This window comes from Acomys minous (assembly GCF_964271855.1).
Source record: "Acomys minous genome assembly, chromosome: 19".
Classification (NCBI taxonomy): domain Eukaryota; kingdom Metazoa; phylum Chordata; class Mammalia; order Rodentia; family Muridae; genus Acomys; species Acomys minous.
In genome coordinates, this window is record NC_140499.1 from 64223817 (window position 1) to 64238946 (window position 15130).

General features: G+C 45.8%; 1 protein-coding gene across 16 annotated transcripts; it reads left to right on the forward strand.

The window, feature by feature from the left end:
• The first annotated feature begins 3173 nt into the window (after window positions 1-3173).
• Window positions 3174-11437, forward strand: TCHH (trichohyalin). 16 transcript variants are annotated; one of them, XM_084769268.1, is made up of 6 exons: window positions 3174-3246; window positions 4913-5075; window positions 5787-8475; window positions 8572-8641; window positions 8816-9435; window positions 9508-11437. In XM_084769268.1, the coding sequence occupies exons 2-6, from the start codon at window positions 4938-4940 to the stop codon at window positions 10401-10403; spliced, it is 4413 nt and encodes a 1470-aa protein (XP_084625394.1). In that variant the 5' UTR covers window positions 3174-3246; window positions 4913-4937; the 3' UTR covers window positions 10404-11437. The 16 variants fall into 16 exon arrangements, with proteins under 16 accessions (XP_084625394.1, XP_084625404.1, XP_084625392.1 ...); XM_084769278.1 differs by having other exon boundaries at window positions 5787-9303; window positions 9373-9435; XM_084769266.1 differs by having other exon boundaries at window positions 5787-8659.
• Window positions 11438-15130: the final 3693 nt, after the last annotated feature.

A 15130-nucleotide genomic window follows, 5' to 3' on the forward strand; every position in this document is an offset into this window, starting at 1 on the left:
TATGAAGATTTCAACATTATAAAAAAACATTATCTTTGATGAACCATAAATGGATACTACCATTCTCAAGGATTTCTAGTTAACTTTAAATAAAAATACATGGAACTGATTTGTTAAAGGTTAATTTTCTACATTTGCTGATATTTCCAAATCTTTTAATGAGTCTATAAAACAATTAAAATTGTTTGTCTAAAATCATGTTAGATATTGCTACTGAAATTTGCTTTTTCATTATTGTTGCTATTGTTAGAAAGGGTCTTAATATGTAACCCTGGCTGATGTGGAGCTCACTCTATAAACCAGGCTGGCCTTGAATTCACAGACCTCTGCTTTCCTAGTGCTGCTAAAGACATGCAAACACCACAACTAACTGTTTTTGTTTTTGTATTTTGTTTTTTTTGGGTTTTTTTGGTTTTTTGAGACAGGGTCTCTCTGTGTAGCCTTGGCTGTCCTGGACTCTCTTTGTAGTCCAGGCTGGCCTCGAACTCAGAGCGATCTGCCTGCCTCTGCCTCCCGAGTGCTGGGATTAAAGGCGTGCGCCACCATGCCCGGCTCTGTTTTCGTTTTTATTTTGTATTCTTTTAAAAGGCTAACACAGAGAGACCCTGTCTCGAAAAACCAAAAGATAAATAAATAAATAAATAAATAAATAAACAAGCTTATAATTACTTGTCTGGATATTTGTACACACACAGTGCGCAGGCCTATGGCTGTAGAGGCTAGAAGAGGGCGTCAAACCCCTTGTGACTGAAATAACAGAAGGTTGTAAGCGGCCTCTGTAAGAGCAACGCGTGCTATTAACTTCTGAGCCATTGCTCCAGGTGCCTGAAATAACAGCCTCGCTCTGTTTTATACTTAGTGTAAAATAGAAGAACACGTGCAGCTGTTCCCGTAGCGGACACACAATAAGAGGCAACCCCCTGACCTAGTGGATGTCTGCAAATGTTTTCCTTTCTGTTGTGCCCACTTCAGACAGGAACGCGTAAGGGAAGTGTTACTAAGCTTAACATTTAACGTACTGCAGGATGGAAACCCTGGACTGAATTTTTTTTTTTTTAAACAGAACAGACATGGATTAAAAACAAGCAAACTCTGGGCTGCCAACAGGAAGTCAGTCCTTAAAGACCATTTTTGACTACTTAGCAAAAATACTGTCAGAGGGAGAGGGGGAGTGGAAGGGCGAGCAGGAGGGAGAGAGAGAGGGAGACAGAGAGAGAGAGACAGAGAGAGAGAGAGAGAGACAGAGACAGAGACAGAGAGACACACAGAGAGAGAGACAGAGAGACAGAGACCGAAAGACAGACAGACAGACAGACAGACAGACAGACAGACAGACAGACAGAGACAGAGACAGAGACAGAGACAGACAGACAGAGACAGAGACAGAGACAGACAGACAGAGACAGAGAGACAGAGAGAGACAGAGAACAGCTCACATAGAAACATAATTCAGCTACAGGGAATCCCTTGAAGGCTATCTAGTCAAAATACTAGAAACCTTGGGAGAGAGAAAAAGGGTTTTTTGATGACTTGTAGTAAGTTATGTCTGTCCATTGCTGAAGTTGACCCAAAGACTAAGAGACCTGTATAAAACATTAGTTAACACTGAGCGAGAGAATTTGCCATATCAAATCAGTTCACTGAGCCCAACAGATAATGACAGTTCTGATGGTTCTAACAAGACCTCAGTAGTGAAGGCCTTGAAGAGGCAGAAACATACTAGGTTTGCAGTCACATTTTCAACCTCCCAATCACCTCAATCTTCGAGTTAATCCATGTCTAGATTAAGAAATGGACATCAAGAAAGAACATAAACTCTCCTCAAAATTCCCCAAACCAGTACTTCCTTTTGGTGGAGACAGAATTTCAAAGAAGCCACTGAATCATTTTAATAGTCTCCATAAATCTATTATGAACCAAAGTTTCATGTAGTACGAAACGAAGTGGCGGGAGTCACTGACAACCGGGAGTAAATCCAGTTCCTTACAATAAAAAAGCCCCGAGATTCACAAATAATCACCAGGGTTGGGAAAGCCCTGACAGCTATAATGGGTTAGAATAACCTTAATGTGCTTCCAGGAGGAGCCAACTCAAGTGTTTAGATGTCATAACCATTAGTAACTCGGGCTGAATGGGATGATTGTATCTACAATAATGCATTACACTAGCTCTTTTTCTCCAGGGGCTTCAATACGCTAGCAAGAAAAACAAATGAGCGAATTTCACTTAGACTTAATATCTCTAATAATGAAATTTCACAATATGCTTTCTCATCTACAGCTTGATAAACACATATTTTAAGATACTCTCCAAAATATTTTACTTAAGAAGCAACCCCTAGCCTGTAGAGAGAAAAAAAATCAGAGGAATACAATATAAAATAAGTTTACCGTCTGAATTTTTAGAAAAGAAAATTGTCCTCCCACATCATCTTCCTGGTGTTCCAGGCAGGGCTATGGTCATCTCTTCACGGTGTGCTATACGCCATGGAGAAATGAGTTGGTTCTAATCAGTATATGTCAAAAAAAAAAAAAAAAAGTCCTGTGTATTGACAACCTAGAATATGTATATCCTATAAAACAAAATAGTTTAAGGGGTTAGGAATATGGCTGAAGGGAAAAAGAAAGAAAGAAAGAAAGAAAGAAAGAAAGAAAGAAAGAAAGACAAAGTAATATGGCTGACCAGTTAAGAATACTTTGCCCTTACAAAAGACCTGAATTTAGTTCCTAGCATCTATGTTGGGTGGCCAGTCTTAGGGGACTCCAACACCTCTGGCTTCTGTCGGCACCTGTACTCATGTTTGCACATAGACACACTTAAAAATAAATCTTAAAAAAAATAAATGACCGGGAGCTGTCCTTTTCTGATGAATAATAAATAAAGGTTTATAATACTCATCACCTTTGTTTTAATGTTTTTATTTTAGCAATTAAAGAAAAGTCAGAAAAGCTGCCAAATATTCTACCTTTCTCTATGAGGTAGGGCAAGTACCCAGTCAGGAGGCAAGTCCTGTGAACCCTGTGCCAAATAGCTACGTGAGCAAACGGTGAGATAAACAGCCATTCCTGGAGACAGAGGTGGAGCTGGGATTTGAATGAATCAGGTCATCCCACAGAGTGGGTGTCTCCTTCCTAAATTGATGCCTGGGGCACGGTTAAAACCCCTATAAAAGGCCCTGCTGCCAGTTACCTAGCACACTTGCCAGCAGTGTCAGCGAGCACTTGACTTCTTCCTCTGGTGAAGTGGGTAAGTTCCATCCTATGGGATGGCATTCTTCTATACGATTCTTTGATTCTTTGTTTTCTAGCCGTGGTACATTTTGGGAGAATGAAGGCAGGCTCTGTAGGGATCTCCACATTTCAGTGTCAGCTAAATCTCACTTATCCTATTTCCTCTGCCTCTTTCTCTTTTTCTTCTTCTTCTTTTTTTTTTTTTTTTTTTTTGACAAGGTCTCACTGTTTAGCCCTATCTGGCCGATGCCTTACTATGGAGACCTTTTGTTTTTTTTTCAAGACAGGGTTTCTCTGTGTAGCCCTTGGCTGTCCTCGACTCACTCTGTCGACCAGGCTGGCCTTGAACTCACAAAGATCCACCTGCCTCTGCCTCCCAAGTGCTGGGATTAAAGGCGTGCGCTACCACTGCCTGGCCCACCCTATCTCTTTATGGTTGGAGCCATCACTTGAACAGAGAGCAGGAGTTCTCTCGAGGCTCTGAACTCAATACTTAACACACATCAAGAAACAGTGTGAAAAACTATCATCTCAAAAGTGGGCAAACCCTCTGATAGTTTTAATGTGTCATGTATGACATAGGCATCTTCATATAGTTCACATCTGAGTTGGTACGTGAGATGTTGGATAATACAGAACTCAGCCAGGAAAGCCATCCAAGCATTCTTTTTAACACTAGTCTGTTGCTGGATAAGGCTTTGTTTTTGCCGTGTGCCTTGATATGTTTTGGCATTACCTGGAATTGAACACATAATCTTGCGTATACTAGCAGTGACTCTATCAATGAGCAGCATTCCCAGAGCACCCCTCCCATTTCTGTAATCCAACACTCAAATGATTTGCCTGAGTTTCACAAAGCCAGCCTTAAGAACAATGTCACTCAAAGTTCTCCAGGTTTGTTTGCCGGGATGGTCTGATATATTTTGATGTTAATTACTGTTTACTGTCTGTGTGACTCACCTTTTGTTTAATAAAAAGCTATCCCACTTGGACAAGATAGGTAAGGCTAAAAGAGAGTCAAATAATTTTCAATAATAGAAGATTGAATAGCCATAGTATACCTGAGTTAAGGTAGATATCATGCATTCTGGTTTTCTGAGTTGCTGTATCTAAATGTTACAATATTTTGTTTTGATGAGGAAACACTCTTTAATCTTACAATTGATGACATGATTTAGTCCCTGATGGGCTACAAATTTAAGGAATAACTTACACTTCCTTTTCACTCTTCTGTTTGTTGACATGTTTTCGCAGACACAATTGGCTGTTCATGTCTCTACTTACTTCTGAAGATGCTCAAGTCTCTCGCTTCGCATCTTGGCTTTTACCTGTCCTCTTTACTTGACTTTAAGAGTTATTCTGAGTAGCAACATGTAGAATTTAAATTCTTGCTCTCATCCTTTCAGTATCTGCTCTGAAATATGCTGAAACAAAAGGGAGGGGTGGATAGTCTATACTGATATCAATGAAAAGCTGACTGTAATATAGTTTGAAGACAGTTTCTTGGCTTAGAATTTTTCAATATTTCTCTTCCTCTTCCTGAACACAGTATTCAAAGACAAAATGCTCTGAAAATGCAAGTTGACATTATTAGTGAAAAGTGTAAATATCTGTCTAAATCTATGTGAATGAAGTTTCCCCAAAATCAGATTTGATTCTAAATCCTATCTTAATTGTTCTAGGTTTACTTGAATTTTAAGGGAAAAAATGTCTCCACTTATAAGAAGCATTGTTGATATCACTGAAGTTTTCTATGAATATGCCTCACATAGTTGTGATGGAGCATCACTAAGCAAGAAAGACTTGAAGAACCTCCTTGAAAGGGAACTTGGAGCTGTCCTTCAGGTAATACCTCAGAAGAGAAAGAAATCTATAGATGTGGGCCTATCAATTTTCTTCCCATGAAAGACCACGGAAAAGACCACTGATTAATACTGATCTTAAAACATGATAGGTCTACATTATATCCTCATTCACTTTTGAGCCTGGGATATTTAAATTGGTATGATAATCTGAGAACTAAGGAAGTTAATAGCATGTATTTAATGACCTTGATGGCATTGTTAATGGGAATGAAGTGTTAGTTAATAGGGCATTATCACTAATGATGCCTAATCAAGTTAGTAGACTTGAAGGGACATTTTTGGCTTCAAACTTTCAGCAACCAAAGTCTGCCTGTTTCTCAATTAAAATGTCATTGCTGTAAATACCTCGGTTCTTCAAGCATAGAATAGAAACTAAATCAGTAGAACTGGCTATTTAAAACTGGCTATGTCTGTTGGAAATCTTTATAAAATTTTATTTTATCTATCACAAGGATGAATCTCCACTCTTATTCACCCATCTAGAAAGAATTTGTTGCTTTGATCAGCACACAATTACAACTATTTCCAACAAGAGTATGCTTTGAAATGAGTTGTTCACATATGTATAAAAACAAACTGTGCCTTTTCTGATTGCTCTAAATATCTCCCAATCGCAGCAAAACGTAAGTGTGAAAGTAAAAGTTTACTGCTTATAAATAATTATAAAACATTTGCTTTAATATTTTCATAGAAACCACATGACCCTGAGACGGTAGACCTGACCCTAGAACTTCTGGATCGCGACTGCAATGGGCGTGTTGATTTCAACGAATTCCTCGTGTTCCTTTCCAAGATTGCTCAAGCTTGCTATTATGCTCTTGGTCAGGCTGCAGAGCTAGATGAGAGGAGAGCTTTGCCTAGGGAAAAGAGGAGCCTGACACAGGAAGACCAAAGGAGATTCGAGCCCCGGGACAGACAACTGGAAGAAGAACCTGGGCGCCGAAGCTGGCAGAAGAGACATGAGCAGGAGGAGCGCGCTGAGGAGCAGACAAAGAGGCAAGAGAGGCTGGAGCAGCGCGACAGGCAACACCTAGATGAAGAGCAGAGACTGAAAAGGCGGGAACTTCAAGAACTGGAGGAGCGCCTGGCAGAGAAAGAGCCGCTAAGTTGGAGCAAGGGTCGTGACGCTGAGGAGTTTTCTGAGGAAGCGGAACAGCAAAGGCGAGAAAGGCAAGAACTCAAGAGCGACCGCCAGACCGAAGAAAGACTGCTGCAGAAGCGCCGGCCAGAAGAGCTACGGGAACCCCTGCCGAGGCGTGAGCAGGCGCAGAGGCTTGAGCAGGAGCTGAGGCAAGAGCGGGAGCTGAGGCGAGAGCAGGAGCTGAGGCTTGAGCAGGAGCTGAGGCAAGAGCGGGAGCTGAGGCGAGAGGAGGAGCTGAGGCGAGACCAGCAGCTGAGGCGAGAGGAGGAGCTGAGGCAGGAGCAGGAGCTGAGGCGAGACCAGCAGCTGAGGCGAGAGGAGGAGCTGAGGCAGGAGCAGGAGCTGAGGCGAGACCAGCAGCTGAGGCGAGATCAGGAGCTGAGGCAGGAGCTCAGGCAGGAGCAGGAGCTGAGGCGAGACCAGGAGCTCAGGCAGGAGCAGGAGCTCAGGCAGGAGCTGAGGCGAGACCAGGAGCTGAGGCAGGAGCAGGAGTTGCTGGCCGAGGAGGATGAGCAGACACGGGTCCGGGAACCGGAGGAGAGCATCACCCAGAGGTGGCAGAGGCAGCTCGAAAACGAGGCAGAAGCCCGTCAGAACAAGGTCTACTCCAGGCCTCGCAGGCAGGAACAGACGCTTCGCCAGGAGCTGCAGGATCGTCAGCTCCGGGAACAGGAGGAGGAGCGCCGAGACCTCCAAAGGCAGCGTCTCGCTGAGGAAGAGCGCCAGCGAAGCCAGTGGGTAGAGGAGCGCCTGGAACAGGAGCAGCGGTTCCGCGACCGGGAGGAGCAGCGCGCTCAGCTACGTGAGGAGGAGCAGCGCTTCCGGGAGGAGACGCGGCAGCGGGCAGAGCTCCAGGACAGCCTCCTGGAAGAACGCCAGCGGAGACGCCAGGCGGAGCGCCAGCTTCGTGAGGAGCGGCTGTTGCAAGAAGAGGAGCAGCAGCGCCAGCAGAGGGAGAGGAAATACCGAGAGGAGGACCTGCAGCAAGAGGAAGAGCTGCTGCGGCGGGAAGAAGAGCTGCAGAGGGAAAGGAGACGCCTGCAGCGGGAAAGGAAGTATCAAGAGGAGGAGCTGCAGCAGGAGGAAGAGCGACTGCAGCAGGAGGAGGTGCGGCTGCAGAGGGAAAGGAGGCGCCTGCAGCAGGAGAGGCAGCATGAAGAGGCGGAGCTGCAGGAGCTGCGGGATGAAGAACAGCGCAGGGATCTGAAATGGCAGTGGCAACCAAAGAAAGAAAATGAATTTCGTAATAACAGGCTCTTCTCCAAACGCAGAGAGGATGAGGAAACTATCCAGCAGCTGGAAGAGTCTCAGGAGCGAGAGAGACGGTTCCGTCAGGACCAGAGGGCCCTGCAAGAGGAAGAAAGGAGAGAGTTGGAGCAGGAGAGAAGGCGCCGACTGCAGCGCGACCGGCAGTTCCTAGCGGAAGAACAGCTGCAAGAAGAGCGCCAAAGGGAAGCTAGAAGACAAGATGAGAAGCTCCGGCAGGAGGAGCAGCTCCTGAGAGAATCGAGAAGACGGCTACAGGAGAGAGATGTTAAGTTCCTTGAGGACGAAAGGCAGCTGCAGAAGGAACGAGAAGAACAGAGAAGGCGTCAAGAACACGAGAGAGAATTCCGGGAGGAGGAGCTGCGCCTCCAAGAACGTGAGAAGGAACTTCGACGAGAGCGCCGCCAGCAGCGTGAGGAAGAGCAGCGCCTCCAGGAGCGCGACAGAAGTTTCCGCCAGGAACAAGAGCTCCGCCGGGAACGTGAGGAGGAGCAGCGCCGCCAGGAACAAGAGCTCCGCCGGGAGCGCGAGGAAGTGCAGCGCCGCCAGGAGCGCGACAGAAGTTTCCGCCAGGAACAAGAGCTCCGCCGGGAACGTGAGGAAGTGCAGCGCCGCCAGGAACAAGAGCTCCGCCGAGAGCGCGAGGAAGAGCAGCGCCGCCAGGAGCGCGACAGAAGTTTCCGCCAGGAACAAGAGCTCCGCCGGGAACGTGAGGAAGTGCAGCGCCGCCAGGAACAAGAGCTCCGCCGGGAGCGTGAGGAACAGCAGCTGAGGGACCGAGGTTTCCGCCAGGAACAAGAGCTCCGCCGGGAGCGCGAGGAAGAGCAGCGCCTCCAGGAACAAGAGCTCCGCCGGGAACAAGAGCTCCGCCGGGAGCGCGAGGAAGAGCAGCGCCTCCAGGAGCGCGAGAGAAGATTCCGCCAAGAACAAGAGCTCCGCCGGGAGCGTGAGGAACAGCAGCTGAGGGACCAAGGTTTCCGCCAGGAACAAGAGCTCCGCCGGGAACAAGAGCTCCGCCGGGAGCGTAAGGAAGAGCAGCTGAGGGACAGAAAATTCCGCCAGGAACAAGAGCTCCGCCGGGAGCGCGAGGAAGAGCAGCTGAGGGACCGAGGTTTCCGCCAGGAACAAGAGCTCCGCCGGGAACAAGAGCTCCGCCGGGAGCGCGAGGAAGAGCAGCGCCTCCAGGAACAAGAGCTCCGCCGGGAGCGCGAGGAAGAGCAGCGCCTCCAGGAGCGCGAGAGAAGATTCCGCCAAGAACAAGAGCTCCGCCGGGAGCGTGAGGAAGAGCAGCTGAGGGACAGAAAATTCCGCCAGGAACAAGAGCTCCGCCGGGAGCGCGAGGAAGAGCAGCTGAGGGACCGAGGTTTCCGTCAGGAACAAGAGCTCCGCCGGGAGCGCGAGGAAGAGCAGCTGAGGGACAGAAAATTCCGCCAGGAACAAGAGCTTCGCCGGGAGCGCGAGGAAGAGCAGCGCCTCCAGGAGCGCGAGAGAAGATTCCGCCAAGAACAAGAGCTCCGCCGGGAGCGTGAGGAACAGCAGCTGAGGGACAGAAAATTCCGCCAGGAACAAGAGCTCCGCCGGGAGCGCGAGGAAGAGCAGCTGAGGGACAGAAAATTCCGCCAGGAACAAGAGCTTCGCCGGGAGCGCGAGGAAGTGCAGCGCCGCCAGGAACAAGAGCTTCGCCGGGAGCGCGAGGAAGAGCAGCGCCTCCAGGAACGCGAGAGAAGATTCCGCCAAGAACAAGAGCTCCGCCGGGAGCGTGAGGAACAGCAGCTGAGGGACAGACGTTTCCGCCGGGAGCGTGAGGAAGAGCAGCTGAGGGACAGAAAATTCCGCCAGGAACAAGAGCTCCGCCGGGAGCGCGAGGAAGAGCAGCTCCGCCGGGAACAAGAGCTCCGCAGGGAGCGCGAGGAAGAGCAGCTGAGGGACCGAGGTTTCCGCCAGGGACAAGAGCTCCGCCGGGAACGTGAGGAAGAGCAGCTGCGGCGCCAGGAACGCGACAGAGGATTCCGCCAGGAACAAGAGCTCCGCCGGGAACGTGAGGAAGTGCAGCGCCGCCAGGAACAAGAGCTCCGCCGGGAACGTGAGGAAGAGCAGCTGAGGGACAGAAAATTCCGCCAGGAACAAGAGCTCCGCCGGGAGCGCGAGGAAGAGCAGCGCCGCCAGGAACAAGAGCTCCGCCGGGAACGTGAGGAAGTGCAGCGCCTCCAGGAACGAGAGCTCCGCCGGGAGCGCGAGGAAGAGCAGAGGAGGCGCCAGGAACGCGAGCAACAGGTACGCGACAGGAAAGCCCGTGAGGAAGAAGAGCTTCTTCAAGAAAGGGAGGAACTGCTGCACCAAGAGGTTCAGGAAGAGGAGCGGCTCCGCCAGGAAAGAGAGGGACTGAAGCGTCGTCTTCAGGACCGCGAAAACAGAAAATTCCCCCGAGAGCCGGAGCTCAGGAAAGAAAGGGAAGAGCAGGAACTGCGTCGCCAGGAACGTGAGCAACATCTTCGCCTAGAGCGCCAACAGGGAGACAGAAAATTCCGTGAGGTGGAAGAGCTTCGCCAGGAAGAAGAGCAGCGGCGCCGCCAGGAGCGCGACAGGAAATTCCGGGAAGAGAAACAGCTGCAGCAGGACCAGCAGTTGCGGAGGCAGAAGCGAGACGGTCAGTACCTGGCTGAGGAGCAGTTTGCCAGGGATAAGATTCGCCTTCAGGAACAAGAACTACGTAAGGAAGAGGAACAGAGGCGTCGCCAAGAGCGGGAGAGAAAATTCCAAGAAGAGCAGATCCGTCGGCAGGGGGAGCAGAGGCGCCGCCAGATCCTGGAGTCTGGCACGCGCCAGTTTGCCCACGTGCCAGTGCGTTCCAGCCCTCTCTACGAGTACATCCAAGAGCAAAGGTCTCAATACCGTTCTTAGAGGATGCTGCCAACATCCTGGCACCAGCCAAAGCTACAAGCAAAAGAAAATGAGAAACGCAGATGATAACCCGTGTGTTTCTGGTTGTGGGAAAACTCTCTAATTAGAACGTGTCTTTTCCTCCTGAATCTTAAACTATACCTATTTCTTTTCTTTCGATTCCTGTCTTTTATTCTTCCTCGGGTAGTTTCTTTATTGCAAGATGTCTTTGAGTGCGGATATGATGTGCATTTTTTAAAAAAATAAGCCATTTAATTTTTAAAGGAACTTTGAGAAGCACATTGATTTATTGCTTTCACAAATAATAAGAATAATGTAGCAATTTGATATTCAAAATAATTGGACCACTATTTTTAGTAGTGGATCATCTTGTCTACAGCTTTCATTTTATGTTTAAATTGACACTTTCTTTGGTCTAGATTTCATTTGTCTTTACCTCCAAATAGTTTTCTCAGTTTTTATTACATAATTGCAACAGATTCCATTGTCAGGCTGAAATTTTACAGCCCTCGAATAATGCAAGGGTGAAGGATGATTTATACAGAAAAAATACTATATGAAATCAGTGAATAACTGGAAGAAATGTCTAATAAGAAAAAGGCTGGGACAGAAAAGTAGAATTTGGCATTATGTTTTTATACTTAACATCACCTAAAATCTCATGAAGTGAAAGCAAGGTGTTTCTCAAACAACTCAAATTTAAAACTGCTGTAATTGGTAGAGCTCTGTTCCATTCTCCCAAGTTTTGAAAGGTTTGAGAATATTACTACTTTTGTACAATTTGGTTTGGAGGGAATCTACTCAAGATCCTGTAAACATCTTTCTTGTTTTGGTCCAACAAGAGTTCACACTGTGGTGGAAGAAGGAAAGGGGAAAGTGTATGAACGGAACAAATTTCTAGAAGTCTATTGGCTAGACTTATCAGCCCACAATCCTTCAAGGCCTTACACTGCCTTAAAGACATTCTTGTTCAAATAACTGGACTGTAAAAAACAAAAAACAAAAAAAAATCTCAATAAATGTTTGGCAAATAATTATACTTGTCTGTTTTATTTTTTTTTAAATATTTATTTATTACATATACAGTGCTCTGCCTGCATGTACACCTGCAGGCCAGAGGAGGGCATCAGATCACATTATAGATGGTTGTGAGCCACCATGTGGTTGCTGGGAGTTGAACTCATGACCTCTGGAAGAGCAGTCAGTGCTCTTAACCGCTGAGCCATCTCTCCAGCCCCATACTTGTCTGTTTTAATTATGTCTATCATAACTCATGTATAATCTGGAAATGCACATTTTCCAGTCACTTAGGGTATTTTACTATCTGCTATCTCCAAATATGAAAAAGGGAGGTTGGAACCTTTGGTTTTTCCCAAAAATTTTATCCCAATTAAGGTGACTCCCATATTATTTAAGAGTAAGGCTTGGACAGAAAATTGCAATTGGGTTTTTAAAAAATTGTTCTTAGCATCACTTAAAATCTCATGAAGCAAAAGCAAGGTGTTTCTTAAATAACTCAAATTTAAAACTGCTGCAGTTTGTAGAGCTCTGTTGCATTTACCCAAGTTTTGTTGGGTTAGAGAATAATTCTACTTTTGTACATTTTAGCTTAGAGAGAACTTACTTATGATCCTGGAAGTACCTCTTTTATTTGGGGGCCAATACATTTTCACTGAGTGTTGGACAAAGTTAAATTGACCCCTATATTATTTTCATTACCACACAGAGTCCCTTTCCAAGTGTCTTGTTCTTGATGCTACTGTTTCCTATGCCCTTTCTTGTAAAGACTCACACTGGTCAAGACAAATACTGCACTCCCACTGTTTGTAACTATTTCCTTTTAAAATGGAGCAGCTACTTTGTGTCTAAGCCAGTAATGGAGCATGACCTAAAATTTTGAAGTAGCTCTATAGGCTACTCAGTGATTTAAGCAAAGTAGTCCATGAGATGCCTGATTCAGAAAAATGCTAAATAGTAATTAGTCTAAATCTTACACATTACTATCCCATAATGCACACAGCCTTGTGCACCTGGATTGTTATTGTATTGGCCTGTATTATTTCATTGAATAACAAGATAAATTCTTCAAAAATACATTAATAATATCCACTATGTGCCAGGAGTGGCGGCCCACACCTTTAATCCCAGCACTCAGGGAGGAAGAGGCAGATGGACTGCTGTGAGTTCAAGAGCAGCCTGGTCTACAAAGCAAAACTAGGACAGCCAAGGATACACAAACCCTGTCTTAAAACAAAAACAAACAACAAACAAACAAAAAGAAAATCACTACTTCAGGCCAGGAGAAGTGGTACACTTCTTTAATCCCAGCACTTGGGAAGCAAAGGTGGTGGGCATCTGATTTCCAGGCCAGCTTGGTCTACAGCTCTAGCACAGCCAGGGATACACAAAGTAAGCCTATCTTAGAATGGGAAGGAAGAAAAGAAGGAAGGGAAGGAGGGAGAGAGAGAGGAAAGGAGGGAGGGAAAGAAAACAATATCGCTATTTTTAATTATGAGGATCATGAATAATGCCCTAAAGCCGTAGTCAGCGCTTCAGTCAGAGATGGGGAGGCTAACCTTGCAGCTTCTGATTCTCATTCTGGCTGAAGAGGAGACACTTAATTGAAAGGAGTCCAGACTCTTACACTTGAATACAAATGGAAGATGATCATCAAAAGCATAGCTAAGGAATCCTTGTGCTCTTTCAAACTACTTCTAACTATAAAACCATTTTCCTCCACATGTATGCTTTCCTTCATTAGAGTTCTTCACAGAAGCCCTGGAAGAAACACACTGTTTTCCCCTAGGATCCTCATGAGAGATTCTCCTTATGAACTCCCACCTCTAGGATATTATATTTAACAGTGAAGCAACATAATCAAAGCCATTCAGATTACTTAGAGTACTTTACAAATGAGGAAAACAACAGTTTCCGCAGAAGAAACTATTGCTTCATCCATTTTAATAATGTAATTCTTTTGACAAGTGTATGAGTAAAGCATACTACCTTGCTACTTGTACCACAGTGGCAAGAAAACTCCGGAGACCAACCATCTTGTTGCAGCTGAGTGATGTACCTTGGGCAACTGCACGATTAACTTCAAACTAGACATCTTGGTAACATCACTTCAGTTGCTACTGGGAACCAGGATGGAGCATTGTTCTATGACGGACTTTTCCTAGGGAGGCACATCACGTGTCTACTCACCCCAGAACTGGAACCCATGACGGAGCAAAGAAACAGTTACACCAACCGCCAACTTTGTGAGCCAGTGAGTTTTTAGGAGGTTACTTACAGTAGTATGGATGAGGGGTAACTTAATAGGATCAGATATGACTCAAAGGCAGCTACATCACTGAAACACTCACCTCTTCAACATGGGTAAAGACTCACAAAAGCTGCAGCTCTGGAGCTCTCAACACATCTTGCAGATACCTCCATAGTCCAATAATCTCTCTTTTCTGCATTTCTACTTGTCAGAGTCTCTGAGTTCGAGGGCAGCTTGGTCTACAAAGTGAGTCCAAGACAGCCGAGGGTACTCACAGAAACCCTGCCTCTGACAAAACCAGCCTCCCTAAGGGCCCCCATTAAGGCCAAAGTCTGTAAATCTTATCTGCTTAAAGAGTCCAGTTTGTCCCAAGGACAGCCCACCTGTGCTGAGAGTCCAGTTTAACTCAAGGACAGCAAGTTTGTGTTACAGCTTGTGTTTAAATTTTCCACTTTCCTAAGAATGTACTTACCCCTCCCAACTAAGAAAGTTCCTAACGCCCCCTGTGACTGCTTCAACCAATCTTCTCCATAGGTCAACTTGTCCCTCCACCCATTACCCACCCAGGAAACACCAAGACTCTGCTTGCAGCATTTCTGCCCAAATGCCAAGCAATCACATGCTGTAAAACTCATTTCTTTGTCTAAAACCTATAAAAGGCCATGGCCCTGTTTCTCGGGAGTCTGCAGCTTGAAAGAGCTAGACAGACCTTGACATGTCGACTCAAATTCCTATGCGTTTGCCTTGACAATGGACTCCATCTCTTAGTGGGGTCTCCGGGAATAGACTAGAGTTCTCTCTAGAGGTCGCTGTCTTACACCTGGTGTGTGTGTAGGGAGGGGGAGGTAATTAAAATTAGGTTGTAAATTTCAGTCCTAATCTGACATGGGTACTATCTTTACAATAAGAAAAATTGAACACAGACACAAACAGAAATAGGGAGATATGAAGACACAAAAAGAAGACAATTACCTAAAAGCCAAGAACAAAGGTATGGGATGGATCCTTTCCTTATAACCCTTAGCAGTCAGTCCTTTTGACACCTTGGCCTTGGACGTTAAGCTTTATGGACTGTGAGAAAATAAGTTCATTCAAGCCTGCAGTCTGTGGCTTGACAGGCCTGAACAACTAATACAGCACATAAGGTAGAACTGTGATCTATTGGGAGGTAAAGCCCTATATTAGCATCTTTATCCTTAACATTGTGCAAACAGGCTTTGCTTGGTTGATTTGTTCTTCATGTTTTGTTGTTATTGTTGCAAATAATTGTCACAGATTTAGGTTAAAGTTTTACAGTCTTAAAATAACACAGGGAAGCAACTTCTATATATATAAAAAAAAATCCATATGACTTAAGTCCATAACTGGAAGAAATCTCTGCTAAGAGTAAGACCTAGTTGGAAAATTAGAAGTTGGCATATATATATTTTTTTACTTATCATCACTTAAAATATCATGA